Raw genomic sequence first — 19,215 nt, forward strand, 5'->3', positions numbered from 1 at the left:
TCCCATGTTCCCCCCCCCCCCGTGCTGACGGGAGCACAACCAGGACGCCGACAGCGATATGCAACCCACCCGCCTTGCTGGGATCTCGCCGGGGCTGCACGCACCCACCCGCGTCCGCGCGCGCTTGCATTTCTGGAAAGCCGCTTCCCGCCTCCGCGGCGGCGGTGCAGCCCGAGCTCCCCTTGCACGGGGGGTCGCCCGGGCGGGCTCCAGCGCCCTCAGGCTTGGGTGTGGGTCTCGCACACAGCAGGTGCCCTCCGACCGCCGCGCACCAACCCCTCGCGCTGGTGCGCCTGGGCGTGCGGGAGGGGAGCGCCCCTTTGGAGGCTCCGCGCCGAGCCTGGAGCGTTTAGCATTTCAGCGGCAAAAAAGTTGGGTCCCCCCGACCCCCCGTGCCGCGCCCCCCCAAGGCTGTGAATTAGCTTCTGGGCGGCTAATTGCTCCCAAGCGCTGCTGAGGCTGAGGCTGAGGCTGAGGCTGAGGCTCGGGGCGCGGCCCGGGGGCGGGGAGGCGGGGGGGGCGCCCCGGAGCTCCTCCCCGCACCCCCATCACTTTCACCCCTTTCTTCCCCGGGGCTGGACTGTTTCACCCCGTCTCCAGGCAACCGCCAGGCGCGAGGCGGGACGTCATTTCCTGAAGAGCCCGCGGGGGGGGAGGGGGCGGCCGAGGGGGCGGGGCGGGGCGGGGGCGGGGCCAGGCCCGGGCCGAGGCGACGGCGGCGGCGTCGGAACTCGCTGCAACACCGGCCCCGGGCGGCTCGACAGTTCGCGAAGTCCCGGCTCCGCCTGCGCCCCGGCGGCGCGGGGAGGGCGCGGGGAGGGCGCGGGGGGCGCGCGGGGGTCCCCGGGCCGCCGCAGCCCGGACATGCCCCGCAGCCCCGGGCGGGCGGCTGCGGCGGCTGCAGCGGCTGCGGCTCGGGGGGCTCCGGCCAGGGCGCCGCGCACCGCGCCTGGGGGCTTCGGGCCCGGCCGGGGGGTGCCCGCGCGCCGCGTGCCGACTCCCGGCGCCCCGGCGCGCTCCGCGATGTAGCTGCCGCCTCCCTCCGCGACCTCCGGGCTCCAGCCGGCGCCCGTCCTGCCTCCGCCTCCGCGTCCGCGTCCGCGTCCGCGTCGCCCGGCTGCAGCCCTCGGCCTCCGGGACGCGGTTCCCGCCCGCCCCGCCCGGGGCGGCTGCCTCTGTTTCCCCGCGGGGCCTGCGCCCGTCTCGGCGCCCGCGCCCCGGCTCCCCCGCGTGCGCCCGGGCCGGCGGGGACATGCAGGCGCAGCTGGACGGCCTGTCGGGGAGCTCGTCCTCCAGCGGCTCGCTGGGGGCGGGCGCGGGGGGGGGCCGCGGGGCTGCGGCTGCTGTCGGCCAACGTGCGGCAGCTGCACCGGGCGCTGCTGGCGCTGCTGAGCGAGGCGGAGCGCGAGCAGCTCACGCACTGCCTCAACGCCTACCACGCGCGCCGCAACGTGTTCGACCTGGTGCGCACCCTGCGCGTGCTGCTGGACAGCCCGGGCAAGCGGCGCCTGCTGCCGCTGCTGCGCCTGGTCATCCCGCGCGCCGACCAGCTGCTCTTCGACCAGTACACGGCCGAGGGGCTCTACCTGCCCGCCGCCGCCTGCCGCCCGCCGGCCTGGGGCGGCCCCGACGGCGCGGGGCCCGGGGACGTGCGCCTGGTGAGCCTGCGGCGCGCCAGGGCGCACGAGGGCCTGGGCTTCAGCATCCGCGGGGGCGCGGAGCACGGCGTGGGCATCTACGTGTCGCTGGTGGAGCCGGGCTCCCTGGCCGAGAAGGAGGGGCTGCGGGTCGGGGACCAGATCCTGCGCGTCAACGACAAGTCCCTGGCCCGGGTGACCCACGCCGAGGCGGTCAAGGTAAGGCTGCGCGGGGGCGGGGGGCGGAGCCCTGTGCCTGCGTGCGGCGCGCGGTCCACCTGGCCTTCCTGGGCCGCGTCTCTCTGTCTTTATTTTATTATTTTTTTTAAATGCTTCTTTAAGACAGGAACGTCTAGTTTTGTTTGGTTTTGGCAAGTAGATGCCCGGCACTGCGGTGCGGACGCGGTGATGGGGGGAAAGGGCGTGGACCCGCTTCCGTGGGGGGCATAAAGGCCGCCAGTGTGGGGGGACGTAATCAGATACTCAGACAAATGTAGCCTGCAAAGGCACAGGGATTCTCATGAGCATTTAAAGAAAAACAGGTAAGGTCCCCTTCTTGCATATCTTAGTGATCAGCGGGTGTCTCCGCTTGTGCTGTGTGCTCGTCTCCTCCTTTGGTGGGGTTCATGCCCCTGAAAGAGAGAAAGTTTTGTCATAGCACCGCCCGGCCGAGGAGGCTGCCCTGGTGATCCACAGAGCCCCAACCTGGCTCTGCTGTTTGCATGTCCCAGGCGGTGTGTCCTGGGACCAGACACGTGTCCTCTCCAAGACCCCTGGGTCTTCCGCTTGGAAAATGGGGCAGCCGGCTGGGCCCGGTGTCCCTAACCTTGTTGGAAAGGAGGCCCCCACCCGAACGTCAGGAATAAATCTTCCACCCCCTTGAGAGCGGTTGCACTTTTTGTGTCTGTTAATTGAGAAAAATAACCCCCTGACAGCGGTCTCCTAGGGATTTAATCAAGCTGTTTAAAGTAGATTGGAGTTTGCTAATCTCACGCCCAGGGCTGTTGGCAACCAGTTGGAGTGTGAGATGGGTAGAGCGTGGTGTACATGGGGACTCAAGGATCCCTTCCTTGGGGGTGTTTGCACACCCACACCGACAGGCCACCTTCGCCTTCGCTCACCTTTGTACAGGAAGTAAAGGATTTGGGGGGAAAAAAAACAGTGACATACTCAGCTCGTGCAGGGAAAATGCTTCCTAGGGGCTTAGGGCGTCCTGTGACCCAGCTTCTCACTACCAACGCCTTTTTCCCTGCCTTGGGTCCTCCTCGGTGCAGGTGGTCAGGACACAGGCTGAGGGCCCGCTGGCTGCTGGGAAGTGGCCAGGCCTCAGAGGTCCGGGGCTACTTCCTGGGCCCCATTCGGTGACCTGTGGTCAGACAGAGGTTCTTGTGCATTTCCATGCGTCTGTCCTCCTCTCTCTCCTCCCCCTGGTATCAATCTTTTCCCCTTATCTGACATTCCGTATGTTTATAAAGAACTAGTCTGTTAGCCTTTGGCCCTAAAAGGTCTAGAGTTCCCAGATGATAAATTTATACTCGAGAGATAACTTGGTCCAAATGGTCAGTTATAAACGTGGATTCAATTTTAGTGGCAAACTAACTGGTCACAAGGTGCCAGACGTTGGAAAGGCCTCAGGTAACCCGGACGTTAATAACACAGGCTCACCTGTCGGTTTGCATCCCAGTGTCAGACACATCAAGGGGCCGGAGCTGCCGGGCCCGGAGCTTCAGCTCGGCCCTCCAGGGTGGGTGTCGCCCTGCATGTCGTGTCTGAGCCTCCCTGAGGGAGGGAGGCTCACCTTGCTCCCCCTAACTCTGTGACTCAGGGCGGGCCTTAGCTGGTCTAGTAAAACGCAAACTCTCCATGGTATGGTTTTTGAGCACCCAGAGGAGCAGAACTGCCTTTGGATGGGTGCAGGAGCCCTGGGAGCTGAGCAGTACCCTCTTCCCCACGCCCACCGTGTCCCCGACTGTCACTTGTTCTACGGAGGGGCCGGCCAGGGCAGGAGGAGCTCCTGCCTCGGGGTGCCCTTCTTCCGGCCAGCGCCAGACACAGCCTGCCCGGAACGCACCCCTTTGCAACCTACAGAAGCAACAGGCAAAATGAATACTGCTTTGTGTCACCTTAACTGCAGGGGGACAGGAGAACAGACTTTCCGTGGGTGGAATTTAAAACGGAGGAGGCGGGACCTCATCTCTGTGGCCTCTGCGAGCACCTCCGGGTTGCAGGATGGGCAGGCAGTTTCAGGACAGCCTAGAACACCCGGCGCGGTTGACACACCTCCACAAAAGTGAGGGCATTAAGTCCCTTAACCGGGAGCCAAAAGAGGCCCCGGCCTCTCTGCTGGTTACAAACGGCCCTTAACCCCGATTTCTCCACTTCCAGGCCCTGTTTATTGGCTACACTGCTGTCGGGCACCGTGTCAGGGATTTTCTGATAAACTTACATTCCTCTCAACCAAACATCAGACTTGATTCGAGTATCACCGCTTTTTCTGTCTTTTCTGCTCCATGTGCCACATTGCATTTAGCACAAGACACGTTTTCTTCCTTCTTCGGTGTGCTTTTATTTGTTAATTTACTCGTCTGTTTATTTTCTGCCCCAGCCTTATGGAAGTAGAAATAAAAATTGTGTATAGTTAAGGCGTACAGTGTAGTGATTTGCGATACCTGTCCCTTATACAAGGGTTACCCCAGTCAAGCTAAATTACTCATCACCTCACACAGTTACTTTATTTCTGTGGTTAAGAACACTTGGGATGAACTCTCTTAGCTAATTTCAAGCATACAATACAGAATTATTAATTATAGTCGCCGGGCTGTGCATTGGATCCTCCCCAGCACTTACTCATTTTCTAACTGAGAGTCTTCCCTTTGACCAACATTTTCCTGTTTCCTCCACCCCTGGCCTCTGGTAACCACTGCTCTGCTCTTTGCTTCTGTGGATTATGCTTTTTTTGGGATTCCACATGTAAGTGAGATCGTCCTGCATTTGTTTTTATGTGTCTGGTTTATTTCACTTGGTGTAATGTCCAGGTTCATCCATGCTGTCACAAAGGGCAGAATTTGTTTATTTTTTTTTTGTGGCCAAATAATATTCCACTGCGTGTGCGTGCGTGTGTGCGTGTGCGTGTGCGTGTGTTGTGTGTTGTGTGTACCTTCTTTCTTCATCTGTCAGTCTACACTTCGGTTGTTTCTGTTTTGGTTCTTGAGATGTGTTTTCAATCCCGAAACCTTATTCTTCTGCAGATACAAGGAGCTTTCCCGAAAGGAAAGCTTTTGTGTGTGTGTGTGTGTGTGTGTGTGTGTGTAATAAAAAGAAAATTAAATTTTAGGAATCAGTGAATTCGTGAATCAGAGAGGGTCACCTCCTCCCAGGGAACAGAAGAGCTTGAACATACAAAGTTTTTCCACTTCTCTCTCTCACAAATCAGGTATCCGTGGTTGCCCAGAGCGGTTCAGCGAGGATTCTGATCCTCTCTCCAGGGGGCTCCCATCCCTCTCTTGAAGGCTATTTGCTAAATCAACAGTGACAGGTCCAGATAAGGCAAGCCATTTACTATTTGCAATTATGTTGAAATGTTTGATTTTTGAAAAATCTATCTTGAATGAACAAGAGCCAATCTAATAATAGTAATAATAATAGTAGACCTCTCAAAGCTTTTCAGCCAAAACGGCTTGGTAAGTTAGCCAAGGAGCCCACAGACCAGGGATGCTGCACTGGGCCTCTGCCACACGCTTGCTGTGTAACCTGGGGCCAGTCACCGACCCTCTCCGTGCCCAAGGCTGGATGGGCCAGTGGCTGCCCAGGGTCCCTTCTGGGCTCTGAGAAATCTGTGGTTTGCTCAGTATGTGCTATGCAGAAGGCATCTAGAATATTTAATCTGGTGTTTTCTTGTTCTTTTGGAACCGATTTCCTTTAAGGCAGAGTTAGGAACGCTGGCTAAGGACTGGGCGATGAGGATCTTGGCACGGTTGTGTAGCCTCCTACTAAATCAGGAGATTGACGGGTTGCACCCTGGATGATGAGAGCGTGACTGCCCTCCCCGGGCCCGAGAACACCAACCCTAGAGCCGTTCCGGAGTTCACGAGAAGACGAGCATAGGATCGAGGCGGGCCTGGCGCTGCCCCGGGAGCCCTCAAAATCCCATTCACTTACCCTCTGGCCCCCCGAGTCCCTAATTCTGCAGGTAGCGGGATGCGGGGTAGCGGGGTGCTGCTGGGATGTGTGTGTGGATGTGTGTGCTTCATCTCGATGAAAATGAAATGGCTTCATTACAATCTCGGCACCCCCCCGGGGGCATCCGAGGGGCATGTTAGACTTTGAAACGTTCCAGAAGTTAAAAACAGCGGCCCTTTCATTTAATCAGAGTTATCACACCCTCCCTCCCTCTGCATGATGACCCGCAAAGAACCTGTCCGTATTAATATAAGTCATTGCATTTAGCCCGGCGCATTCTAAATGACACATTTGTCATTTTCCTGTTGTACATGGTTAGCTGAAGCCATTATAGATTATTACCACTTGCAACTTTGTATCTGAAATGCAGCTTCTCCCACTGGTGTTATTACTGTATTCCAATTTGGAAGCCGCGGGTAATGTGTTCACGGGTACGCAGAGACTTTCCTCTGGCCCTGTCCTCTTTCCTGGGTCCTGGGGGCCTTGCCAGCAGTGACATGCTGAAAGCTCACTATTAATAAGCTCTTCGCTGAATAGATGTTTGCTTGCTCGATCCAGAGCGTGATGCAGTACATTGAGAGGGTCCATTTCTTTAATTTAATCTTATTTATTTATGTGGCCCAAGCTGATACTCAGGGTTTTAGACAATTACAGTGCCCGGGTAGGACACAATCCCTTTTCAACTGGTTGTTTCCTCTTCAAATAAAAAGCAGCATTTTGTCCCCGGCTGGAAGAGAATGCCCTTAGTTTTGTTCTGTTTTTGTTTTTGGTTTTTTGTTTTTGTTTTTGTTTTTTTTTTTTTTTAGGAATTGATATTATTATCATAGAAGATTCCTGCCTCTTGACTTTAAGCTGGACACGAAAGAGATAGAGAATTACCCCAGTGTTAGCTGCTTGTTTTTCTGTCACTTTTCTCTTGCCACAAACCTGGCGTTGTTTATTACCTGCCAGAGATTCATCATTTGGATGGAGCTGCAAAGATAAGTATGATCCTTTAACCCCCGACTAATTGGATTTTGTGTGTGTTGTTGCCTTCCACCTCCGCCACACGGCACACAGCCTGTACGCACCTGTCAAGCGCACGCAGCCCCTCATAGGCCTGTCTGCTCATGCGCCCAGCACCATGTGCATCAGCTCCAGAGTCATAATCCACCCCCCACCGCCACCCCCCCACCCCCCACCCTGCCCTGCAGAGGGCTTTGCACTGAAGCAGGCATCCGTGGGGAGATTAGGCTCCAACCGGCTTTCCAGCAAGGATCTTTCATAGCCTGGAAGGGCAGCATTTGGTCTCCACTGCTCAGGGACCCCAAACTAGTGCCCAGCAAGGACCGGAGAATTTGATTAGAAGGAATGACATTTAACGGCTGGAGGTGGTTGGAGGTTGAAATACCAATCTTTCAAAACCGATTCTTATTCTTCCTTTTTAAATTTTTTTTTTATTTTTTATTAAACCCCCCAAGCAAGAATCTGATGTTAACGTGCAGCTCACACAGACTTGTAATTGTGCCGCAGGGTGGGGGCTGCTTTTTAAAGATTCCCGTGCTGCAGACATGTCATTTTACTTTTACAGCAGGGCAGGTGGCAAAGGGTGCAGAGAACAGGAGTCAGACCATTTGTTTCCTGTGCTCTCCTGGCGTCAGCTGCGGGAGGCAGCACCATGGGGCCAGTGCACTTGTGTCTGAACTTTGCTTTACTGGAACGCTACCGGGAAGAGAGGAGGCTGGCGTCAGGCTGGCGGCAGTGAGTGAGTGCCTCCCGTGTGCCCGGTGCTTTCTCCTTCCAGGGGAGGCAGGGAGGCCAGGAGGGTCATGGTTCAGGAGGAGACATTTGACTAGCTCGGGGTCACCATTGGGATTAGGAACCAAGTGGGACCCTTCTCCCCTACCTTCCTGCCTGCGACCCAGCACCGGTTGTTATGCAGCCAGTGTTCTGGAAGACGCTGCCGCCAGGCCCCCTGCTGGAAGGCAAGCAGACGTCATACTTTGTGCCTGACATTCAGGAGCCTTTTAGGAACCATCCAAAGACTTCATTTTGTTAAGTGGGGAGTCTGATGCCCATGCATCAAGGGAAGGTGGCATGTGTTAGCCCAGCTTGTCCACGTGGGAACCTTTCATCCATACGAGCTCTGAGCGGCACCCGGCACACAGGCCGGTGGCTGGTCCTCGGAATTCAGAGTACCAGTGCCTCTGCCCTCGGTTAGCCGTGGGGGTGGGGTACGGACCCACCCGTGGCCGCAGGCCACCAAGGGTTTTAAGTGCTGTAACATGCACATGCCTCCACATCGCCGCCACCCTCTCTCCAAAGCAGGCCCCCGCTCCATCCCCTTATCCTGCTGTAATTACCTTCAGCGCGCTTGTCATTGCTAGAAGGACATTTCACCGCATTTGTGTGTCCTGTGCCTTCCCCAACTACAAATAAGCTCCACGCAAACCAAGATTTGGTCTGCCTTGCTCCCTCACGTGGCCCGGCACCTCCACAGTACCTGGCACACAGTAGGCGCTTTAATAAACATTCGCCGAAGGCATGGAATGAGCTTGCATCCAGTGCGGTGCTGGCAAGTTCAGGACTCCTTGGTTCCTGGGTGTGATGTCTGAAGAAAGGCCACGTGTTGCAAGGCAGGCAGCGGGTGCTGGGGCAGAAAATCGAGGAGCACCAATGGCTCTGATGTGTGCGTCACCATGAAGCTGACTGTGTGGCTGTGAGCAGATCACATGACATCTCTGGATTCCTCAGTCTTTGGAGCTGTGAACTAGGCATAGCCATTTTCCACTTGCCCCTCCCGGGATGGGTATGGAATCGTATGACTTCATAGGCACAAAGACTGGTAAATAGGAAACTCTATACACTACTTTAGCGAGAGGCCTTTAAAAAAAAAACAAAACGAAACAAAACACAACGTGCTCTGTGCCTGGGAAAAGAGCTTTTCCCATCCTCCGCGGCCCAGTCCACCCTCCAAGACCTCTTCGGTTAGTTCATTTGTTGCTTTGCTCTTAATTTTAAAACCACATTCCCAGAAGTGGGTTATTTCTGCAGCCTGTGTCTGTGACTCCAAAATAGAATCATTTACGCATTCTGAAGCAATCAATGAACCAATTTTGGGTGAGATATATCTTCTGGTGTTTTGTTAAAAAGAAGAAAAAAAAAAGGGACAAAACCCAGCACTGTTCAGGTTTCAAGAAACCCCTGCACTTCAGGTAAAGGCCACGTTCCTGCTCATCATACGTACGTTTAAAAGCTGCATTATCCTCTATCGAGAAAGCACAAGTGAATTTATTTTTTTCTGCTTTTCCAGTCCCCAACCACCTCTTTACCTCCTTCCCCTTTGAGAATTTGTGTTCCTTCTGCTAAATTGGCTGTGGTTTTGCTTCAGCTGGCAGCTGGTTTCTTAGTTATTTTTCCTCTCTACCTGAATTTTCGTAATATCAGCATCCTCTCAACTTTGAACGCAGAGCAGATATTTCAGCCTCCCGTAAACAAGTCCCAGGGTGTCTTCCTCACCAGATTCGAAAGCTGCGGGTTACAGGGAAGAACATAGTCAAGTGGCATCTAAAAGGGTGTTTCCAGATACTCTGGAAGTGGTGCGTCAGAAATGTAGCTTGCCCGAGGATGAACAGGCTCCCTAGGGAAGTCTTAGTGACACTGAGGTTTGGGGCGCACCACCTTCCTTTGCTTTCTGCCCCCACCCCCAACATTTATCCACAGACCGGAGAGGTGGACCCACCCTGTCCGCATCCTTAGCTGTTCTGGAGCGTATTTCTAGACGTGCAAGGTCAGCTGATATATTGGACAATCCAGGGAAGAGAGGTCTGTACCCAAGAGGTTAGAGATGGGTTCATCTGACTGTGTTACTTGGCTGTGACCTTGAGCAGCTCCCTTGGCCTCTCTGTGACACAGACCCCCCTCCCCCTTGAACTTGGCTCCTAGCCCTCACAAACAGGTTATTGATGCTGTCACACATCAAAAGTTTGAGAGATGGGGGACCGTGGAGGTCCCACTGCAGGCATCGTAATGAAAAATGTTATTGACTGCATCCTCTTGGCTTTGAAAGTCTTCTGTTGTGCCTGCTTAGTCTAAAAAAAGAAAAAAGGTGCCTTTGGAAGAAAAGAGTGGGGCTCAGGGCCCTCTTGATGCATTGTAGCTGCTTGAATTGCAGAGTCATTTACTAAATGTGGTCAATATTCCCACACAGACAGGGTTTCTTTAAAACTGTAATTGCTCCTATTTGGATTTTGGCATCTGCATCTTTGTTTTACAGCGGTCATAAAGTCCAGCGATTGGATGGAATTGTATGTCCCGACCTCCCTTAGAAATGTGGGGCGGCAGGGCAGGTGCACGGCTCAGAGGCCAGTGTGTGACCGCGTGGCGCCCAGATCAGCTGCCTCCCCGTCCTTGTTCCCCAGCATCCTTCCCTGCTGGGCTCCCCAGGGGCCTTGATGAGAAGGGGGAGAAGGTGGCTGCTTTTCCAGAACCCATTAAAGCAATTAATGCAGGTTGAACGTGGTGAATTTCGACAATATGGCATCTGTACTTTAAAAAAAAGACAAGCCAAAACCTGGAATGTTTTCGAACCACATCTGCAGTGGTGTGTGGGGCTTCATTAGGAGGTTTCTGATTAAGAAAGGAGAAGAAAGTGGTTCAGGTTTCAGGAATTACCCTCCCACACAGGTGGGGAAGCGAGGAAGTCTGGGGAGGGGCTTTCCTTCTGCCATTTCCATCCTGTGGGGGCCCGTGGAGGGGTGGGAGGTGGTGTCCTGCAGCATGTCTGAGCCTGGCATGACCATCATCATCCTTGCTCCATCTCTCCTACCACCTCCTGTCTCTCCTCAGGGGGCCCCAAGCCGATGCCAGGTGTTCCCAGACCCTCTGAAACCCTCTTCTCCCTCCACGAGTTCTTCTGGTCCTGGGGGTTTAAGTCAGGATGTTCAGGTTCCCCACAAATCCCTTCCTCTCTCCTGTGTTGTCTCTGAACAGGGTCTGGGCCTCCCTTTGGCGTCTTCATTTACTTCTTTTTCCATTTCCAGCTCATCCTCAGTATTAGGAATAGCATTTATTTGCCGTGGAAGTCCTGGCTTCTTCCTGACCCCCTTCAGGGCACCTCATCCTCTTGCCCACAAATCGTGGACATCTCCCAAGTTCATGGCCTTGACCCGCTCTCCTCTCTACGGGCTCCCTGTTGGGGATTGCACCCGGGGGTGTCAGGCCCTCCAGGCCCGATCTGTCCCCAGCTCATCCCAGACCACACTCCCCCATTCCCTGCCCTTGGAGGCCGGAGTGCAGCGGCCTCCTGGCTGGCTGGCTGTCTCCCAGCTTGCTCATCTACCCACACTTCCATTCAGCTTCCTGGAGACAGGGCACACTTTCTAGATGTGTCTGGAGCTGCGAAGCCGCCTCCTGAACCTGGTGTTCTGGCTCCCTGTTACCTGCAGACAGTCCTTCTCTCTGGCTGTCCCGAGTGCAGTCCACACGTGACCAGACAGGCAGCGCGCCCTCCCCTGCAAGCCGGCTTTGTCTCTGGGCACCTGTGGACACCGTGGCCCTGTGAGGCCGGCCCCAGTGGCTTGTCCCGCCCACCCTTAGCTGCCCCACCTGCGGGAACCCCCGTCTTCTCCCCGCCGCCCTGTCAGCGTAGGGACCTGCCTCACTCGTTGGACAGAGATGATCCATCTCCTAGTGTTTCCTTGAATGGCTGTGCGGCCCATAATAATTTTTATATTGAGGGCTTACGATAATCCAGATGGCGTTCTCTGTACTTTCCAACGTGTTAACTCACTTGGCCCTCGCCACAGCCCAACAGGTTCAAAGTAGGCACCACTTTGATTCCTTCATTGTACAGAAAATTGCCCAAAGCTTGTCACTTGCCTATCGTCAACAGAGGTGGACGGGGCAGAGCCAGGAATTAAAGCCAGCTTTTGTCGACGTGAGGGGATGTGGCGGTCACTCCGACGCCAGGGCGAGGCGGCCTCCCATCGGGATGCTCAAGCCCAGGCTCTGGAGCTGGGTGCTCTGGGTTCAGAGCCTGGCTCTGCCCCTTTGTGCCTGTGGGGCCTTGAACAAACTCCTTAACCTCTCTGCTTCTGAAATTCCGCTTTGACAAAGTTGTAATGGGAGCAAGAGTCCAAGGACAGGCAAGTCTCTAAGTGCCCTATGCAGTCTCCTTACCCATAGAGTGCGGACACGAGTGGCACCGGAGGCATCTGTGCCTTTGAACACTTCACAACTGCCCGCTCTGGCCACACCGCCGTGTTGGGGTCTTTTCCTGCCAGGGGGGCTCTTCTGGTATAAAGTGCATAGCACGTGAGATGCTCCCGAGCTTCTGGTACCGAGCGCACGAGTCCGTGCGGTGTCCTAAGCGTGCGCTCACTGCCACCTTCTGCCGGGTGTACAGCCGAGCACCGCGCTGGCCCAGCCACGTGTGGGTAACTGTGCACTTCTTCTCTGAATGTTTTTTTTTTTTCCTTGTTAAAAACGGTGTTGCAGCCACTGATTAGAAACCCCACGAGTAACCAGACAGCCCAGGCCACAGCCTCACGGCCCCTTCCCGGGTGAGCTCTGTGCATCTTATTGACTAGACTTCAGGTACAGACATGGCCCTGGGCACGTTTTGCCTTTTTCTCCCCCACCGTCTCCCTCTTATCTCTCTTGCCATGCCCCGACCTTTGTCACGATTTTATTTTGTGCCTCCTCTGTGGAAATTCCCTAAATAGATTAACTGTGACCTCAGCTCACCCCGCACTGGGATAAACCCGTGTAACTTAGGACATCCTCCCGTTGATTGGCGGAGGCTCCGAATCCGTCTGTGCGGCCTGCCACGCGTGGGCGAGGCGTGAACGCGGTGTCCCGGGCCTCGTGTGGAAGGTCGTGGTCGTCAGCCCACCGCGGGCTGGACAAAGGAAGGGCCGTCGTGTTTGGTTCACGGGAGACCCAAGGAGTAGAAGAGTCCGCCCCGGGCACTGACGATGAGATATGTGCGCGCCGGTGAATTAATGACCCGAGAGCTATGGGTTCAATGTAGAGAACTTGGAAACCCCAGGAAGATATAAAAGGAAAAAAAAAAAAAAACCCTCCAAATCATCGATAATCTGCTCCGCCCAGAAATAATCACTGTTGACAGCCTAATGGCCATCTCTGCAGTCTCCCATGTGACCACGTGCATAGATTTGTATTGAGGATTTTCTACAAAACTGCCATTCTGAACGCAGTTTTTGAGTCTGACTCTTTTTCTGCCCTAGTACGTGTTTCTAGAACAGGTGTCAAAGCAAAGAGGTGCGTGATTGATTCCATTTCCTCTTGTTGGACAGTTTGGTTTTTTTGAACGTTATCCGTATTGCTGCCGTGGATAATGTGTCCTGGCACATTCATCCGTAAGCTCGGTCTCTAAAAATGCCTTGGGCTGTGTTTCTAGAGGTGGCAGTGGTTCTGGGCATAGGCAGATTTTTAAGGCTTTGGTAACTGTTGCCAGATTGTTCTTGGGGGAAGAGTTTGTTATTTTACAGCCCCCTCCACCAATGTTAGCAGAGGATGAGATGCTTTCATTTTCCCCCAGCCTTGCCAACACTGGATATTACATTTGTTTCCCATTTTTGCTGATCTGATAGGCAAAAAGAAAGTGTTTTGTTTTAATTTGCATGATTTAAAACAGTGAATTTGAACTCCTTTGCATGTCTATTGTTCGAAAAGCTGTGCATACGTACACTTAATACGTGATAAATAGCGTGTGGCACAATGTTACATACGTATTATATTTATTATATAATATATACGTTTATTTTATATTTATATTTGTTTAATATTTATTCTATTATTATATACTATATATACGTTTATTTATCTTTGGTGTGTAACTTACTGATGTCCGATGCCCGTTTAATCCAAGAGTGTTACATTTCCAGGTCCTCAGACCTATCAGTCTTTTCCTGTAAGAGCTGGTGGTTGGGAGTCACTGTTAGGTGGTTGCTTCCTCCACCTGGAATTCAGATTCTTCCGGCCGAGGGTGAGTTAAATTGGAGGCACAGAAAGTGATGAGGGACAGGAATGTTAAGTGCCCTTGAGGAGAATACACCCACCCATGTATCTACTCTTGGGCCAAGAGAATGTTGATATATAATCAGATTTTTCTGTTGGATGGATGTGCTATGGACATTGGTTCTAGATCACAACTACATTGGAAACCCATCAAGGCTCATCTTTTTATGACTCCTAGAATCTTGTTAGTTCTTCCCCCACCTCAAAAAAAGGGAAAAGAATAAAGAGACCAAATTTAAAAGAACATTTGTAAAGCAATTTACTTAAATTATAAGAGACTAAAAGCCAGGCTTAGTGGATAATTGAAGAATTGCATTAAAAAGGAATCAATATCTTTCTGGAATCTGGAATCAGTCCTCAGCTTCTGAGCTGTTTTGGAAGGAGAATGGCCCCTGTGTCACCGGCTTGCAAATTTCCCATAGCGTTACCCGCAAGGACAGCATTTTCTTTCTCTCTCTGGTCCTTCAGGTTTTCCCTCTTCACACAGGTTTTACTCACTGAGAGACATTTAGGAGCAAAGATCCTGGAGATCAGAGGCTTTAAAATCTCAGGTTCCTATTCCAGCCTCTGGGATCTTGGTGTTCCTAGCACGGGAGCAAAGACTTCCTTCTTTGCACTTAGCCTTTGGAGAAGGTCAAACTCATAAAGAAAGGACAATGGAAGCAATGAAGAGTTGGATTTTTTTGAAATCTCCTTTGTAAGGCTCCAATTAAAGGCAAATAGAAACATTTTTTTTTTTTTAAAAAAAGACTCAAAAGGGGAAAAGAAGATGCTGATTACTCTCCACCCTCCTAACTAGCTGTCATTCTCTGCCCTGGCCCCCGGCCTTTATTTTCTGTGCATTCACATTCCTTGCTGGTTGGATCAACCTGCTTCCACTTACTTTTGCTTCATGCCTGTGTTGAGCTGCATCTCAGGGAAGGGTCTTGGATGGGCCCCTGCAGCTGCTCTGCCCTCCAAAGTGATTTACCCCGGGATGTAGCCACCAAGAGAGGTGAGGTGGCCACAGGGCCCGAGCTGGTGAGCCACGTGGTGGCAAGCTTTGCCCCAGATCCTAGTCTCCCAACGGGCACGCAGCTGTCAGGGACACCAAAATGAAGCCACCATCCTTCCAGGTAACATGAGTTCGCAGCATACCCCCACTCGCTTACGTCAACGTTCCAGCAGAATATAAACTAACGCTTTTCAGACTTTTATTTAAGGGGATGTTTTTAGATGACATGATTCTTAGGCCAAAGTCAGCAGCAGCAGCAGCAAAGTAGTCCTATGGAGTGGAAGGAGGGAGTAGGATGAGGAAGCAGAGTTACGGCCCAGGCGTCTGTAGAAAAATATCTCTGCCTCCAGCTCCACGTATGAGGCATCTGATGCTGGAGATGTGCTTGCACATTCCTTCCTTCCCTCGGCCGTTGTTTTCCTGAGCTCCTCTTATAGGATTGATGTGGTTTAACATCCTCTTTGAACTCTACATATCCTATTTACTTACTTGTTAATGCGTTTGTAATGAGTATTTCTTCATACTTTAGAAGTAATCGAGCGACTTCACCTAGAAAGTACAGAAAACCAGAAACCATATTGGAAAGTGTGTGTGTATGTGTGTGTGTTGGCTTTAAGAGGAATGATATTTCATATTCAAATGGAATTGTGAGCTCCCTAGCAACCAAGGCAAAAAGGGAAATGCATGCATTGTTTATATTCTACTAGAGAATCCATTGGTATTTCAGGTGAAATTCTTCATTGGCAGCCAGTTTTTTTTTTTTAATTTTTATTTATTTATGATAGTCACACACAGAGAGAGAGAGAGAGGCAGAGACATAGGCAGAGGGAGAAGCAGGCTCCATGCACCGGGAGCCCGAAGTGGGATTCGATCCTGGGTCTCCAGGATTGTGCCCTGGGCCTAAGGCAGGCGCTAAACCACTGCGCCACCCAGGGTTCCCTGGCAGCCAGTTTTAAAAGGAAGGCAGTTCATTTCGGGAGGAAGGCAATTTCAACTGCTTTTCTTCATTGTCTCTCATTTTATGTGGACTCACCCACGATCTCCAGTCTTTCGTATTTATTGGACACATCTGTGACCAAAACAGAAGAATTCCCTGACTCCTCTAGCGACTGAGAAGGATATAAATTAAATAGCCACCGTATATGCATGTTGAGATACGTACTTTCAGGGATAGGGAGCAGCACCTGCAAATAACTCAGAGCATTTGCTACTGTGAGAAGGGCGGGTGGCAGCGACAGGAGATGGGGCTGGGCCCGCAGCAGGCCGCTCAGGCCTGAGACACACTGTGAGGAGTTTGCATTTTAAATCAGAAGCAACGGGAGAGTTTACGGAAGGAACAGGGTCCACTGCATTTTTTTTACTGCATTTTTTTTTTCCCGTTAGTGAGCCTTTTTATTGTTGTGTGTGTTGTTGGTTCTTTTTTAATTGAAGGTCCCTTACTGGTCCTGTTTCCATGAGTGCCAAGACCAGGGGTAAAGGGGAGGGGAGCCAGGTGGCGCAAGGAAGGGTCATCTCCACAACATTCCATTTATACACAGAACTAAACAGACAAGCACAAAAAAAAAAATAAAAAAAAAAAATAAACAGACAAGCACAGAGTCACTATTGCAGCTAGAAGTTGGCAGCATGGGAAAAGGGAGGAACAGGTGGGGAACTGGGGTGAACAGGTGGGGAACTGGGGTGTCGTTAAAAAAATACAAGCCCCCCCAAACTGGGGTGCCTGGGGGGAACTTGGTCTGCTTCAACCCAAGAGGAATCAGAAGATCAAAAGGGGTTTGGGAAAGCCAGAACTGTCAGGGATAGAGGGAGGAGGAAGGTCCAGGGGGTGAGGGGGCTGTTTGGCAACTGGGGTGAAGGGATTGCCCTCCCCCTGCTGGGATCCCCCCAGTCCCTCCCGTGTGGCAGCAACCCCCATGGGCAGCTCTGGGGCTGCCAGATGCTCCAGGCAGGGGGCTGGGTCCACTGCATTTTAAAGGATGTCCTGGCGGGCAGCCTGGGCAGCCCCGGTGGCTCAGTGGTTTAGCACTGCCTTTGGCCCAGGGTGTGATCCTGGAGACCCGGGATCAAGTCCAATGTTGGGCTCCATGCAGGGAGCCCTACTTTCCCTCCCTCCCTCTCTCTCTTTCTCATGAATGAATAAATAAAATCTTTAAAAATAAATAAATAAATAAACATGTCCTGGCTGCCCAGCAGAGCCTGATTTTAGAGGCTGGGAAGCTCTTGCAGTTAGTGGTCCCTGTAAGAGGTAATTAATGCAGATAAAAGTGGGATGCAGAGGAAGGTGCTCTGAAGACAGGGCTAATTAGGGCTTTAGTTTCTCATGATATTAAAACACGCCCCTGGGGCGCAGAGTCCACACCATTCATTTCTGTCCTCCCTCCAAGTGGGGCTGAACGGGGAGGGTCCCTCTAGCCCATGTGGCTGTACCTAGCGCCAGCCCAGGGTTCCAGAGTTCGGGGGCCTCTCCCTTGCTTATAGCCTGTAAGCCCCACGGCCCCTCTTCAGACCCTCTCCAGGACAGAGGGCTGGCCTTGGGTATCAGAACCGTCTTGCACTGCTGGTGAAAGAAGCGTGAGTTGGAAAGTCCAGCCAGCCCTGCCCCCTTGTCCTCTTTATGACCTTGCATAGGTCACACCACCCCCTGGAGCGCCTCTCCTCATCTGTGCAAGGGGAACAATAAAGTGTGTGGTCATCCCCGTAATTTCGCTCTTCCCAGTAACACCAGCCACCGTGTTGGGCACCCGCCGTGCACCCTCCCGAGTGCAGGCCGCCCTGTGTACAGCATCCCATCCCGTCGAAAGCGGAGGCAGCTTGTCTAAAGTCTCAAAGCCAGGAAGAGCAGAACTTTGGGAATGACCTCCCTAGAGACTCTACCTCTCACTGAAAACTCTTTGGGGTGGGGGGAAAGCCTCCCCCTAAGATACCTTTTTATTTCAGTGCTCTGCAATCCTCTGGTTTCCAGATGCGGTTGGAAAATAGAGCCACGGTTTGCCCGTAAGCAGGAGATTTCTAGAGCGTGTGGAAGAGCGTAAAGGAGGCGAGGCCCCTGCACCAGAGTGAGCTCTGCTTTGGGAAAAGGCATCGGAAAAGCCCCGTCTGGTCCCACCCACAGCCCTGTGGAGGGGAATGCACAGGGGTCGGCTCGGATGTCACAGTGCTGCCCCCTGCAGGTGCCTGTGGGAGCTAGAGCAGGGAGGGACGCGGGCGCATATGAAAAAAGATGCGTTGCTCCTTGCTAGTGGCCTCGGGAACTCCACTCATCCCCCAACTAGAAGATTAGACACGCGTGTGCTTCCAGATGCACGAAGAGGTGTGTCACCGTCGCTCTGTTTGCGGTGGGAAAGCCCGAGAAACCATCTAAGCGTCCAGCAACGGAGGAGCGGGCATTGAGCCGTGGTGCTCCGCTGCCAGGGAGCGCGCCCTAGGGCACAAAGAACGAGCCTGGCTCATGTCAGGGAACCGGGGAGCGAAGATCCTCAACACACGTCCTTTTAGCTGGAAAAACCACGGTGGCGAACATGTTAAGTGAGAGTCCATTTATGTAAAGATCAACAACGGTGCTTTTGCACATGTCCGTCCACCTGTTGAGAAAAAGGACAGAACTTTTGGGGAGGATGCGCAGCGGTCATCACGGATGGTGCGTTGGGGCCGCCACCCTGCTTCCCCAGAATAGTCAGACCTGTGTTCCAGGCATCAAACACTTCATGCATTTACACTGATTTAATCCACGGGATCCCCGGGTGGCTCAGTGGTTGAGCATCTGCCTTTGGCCCAGGGTGTGACCCCGGGGTCCTGGGATAGAGTCCTGCATCGGGCTCCCTGCATGGAGCCTGCTTCTCCCTCTGCCTGTGTTTCTGCCCCTCCCTCTCTCTCTCTCTCTGGGTCTCTCATGAATAAATAAATAAAATCTTTAAAAAAGAATCTAATTTAACCCTCACCGGCACCCTGTGATAGGATACCACCCCTATAGGGTCTTATGCCTGCAAAACTGGGCCACACCCCAGTGACTTGCACCAGGTTGCCGTTGGCAGGTGGCAGAGCTGGGTCGGGACTCTCTGCGGCCCGTCTCCACTCTCTCGCTTCTCTCGCCAAGTTCTGTGTGAGCCCGAGGTGTGTGTGCGCACACGAGTGTGGAGAGGCGTGGGGCGGTGACCTGAGGCTGCCTGGGCCCTAGTCAGCTGCACTGATCTTTCTGCGGCCTCATTTAAAAGATTCCCTGGGGCTGCCTGGCATTCAGAAAGCTCAATAAATATCTGGTTGGCAACGGTTCTAAAGAAAACAGAGCATGCCGTGTGCCTCAAGGAACATAGCTTGTAGTCCCAGAGACAGGGTGTAGGAAGGTGAGGCGGAGACCGTCGTTTACATGGCAACAAACCGTGCTGG

At 53.2% G+C, this 19,215-nt stretch overlaps 1 protein-coding gene across 1 annotated transcript in view; it reads left to right on the forward strand.

Annotated features, from left to right (window-relative positions):
• The first annotated feature begins 1,115 nt into the window (after window positions 1–1,115).
• The window catches only part of WHRN (whirlin), an 82,789-nt gene continuing 64,689 nt past the window's right edge, over window positions 1,116–19,215 (forward strand). Inside the window, 2 exon segments of the mRNA XM_041761356.1 lie at window positions 1,116–1,326; window positions 1,328–1,856. Coding sequence (XP_041617290.1) covers window positions 1,253–1,326; window positions 1,328–1,856 — 603 coding nt within the window. The 5' untranslated portion in view covers window positions 1,116–1,252.

Source organism: Vulpes lagopus, chromosome 7 (assembly GCF_018345385.1).
Source record: "Vulpes lagopus strain Blue_001 chromosome 7, ASM1834538v1, whole genome shotgun sequence".
In the NCBI taxonomy this organism is placed as follows: Eukaryota; Metazoa; Chordata; class Mammalia; order Carnivora; family Canidae; genus Vulpes; species Vulpes lagopus.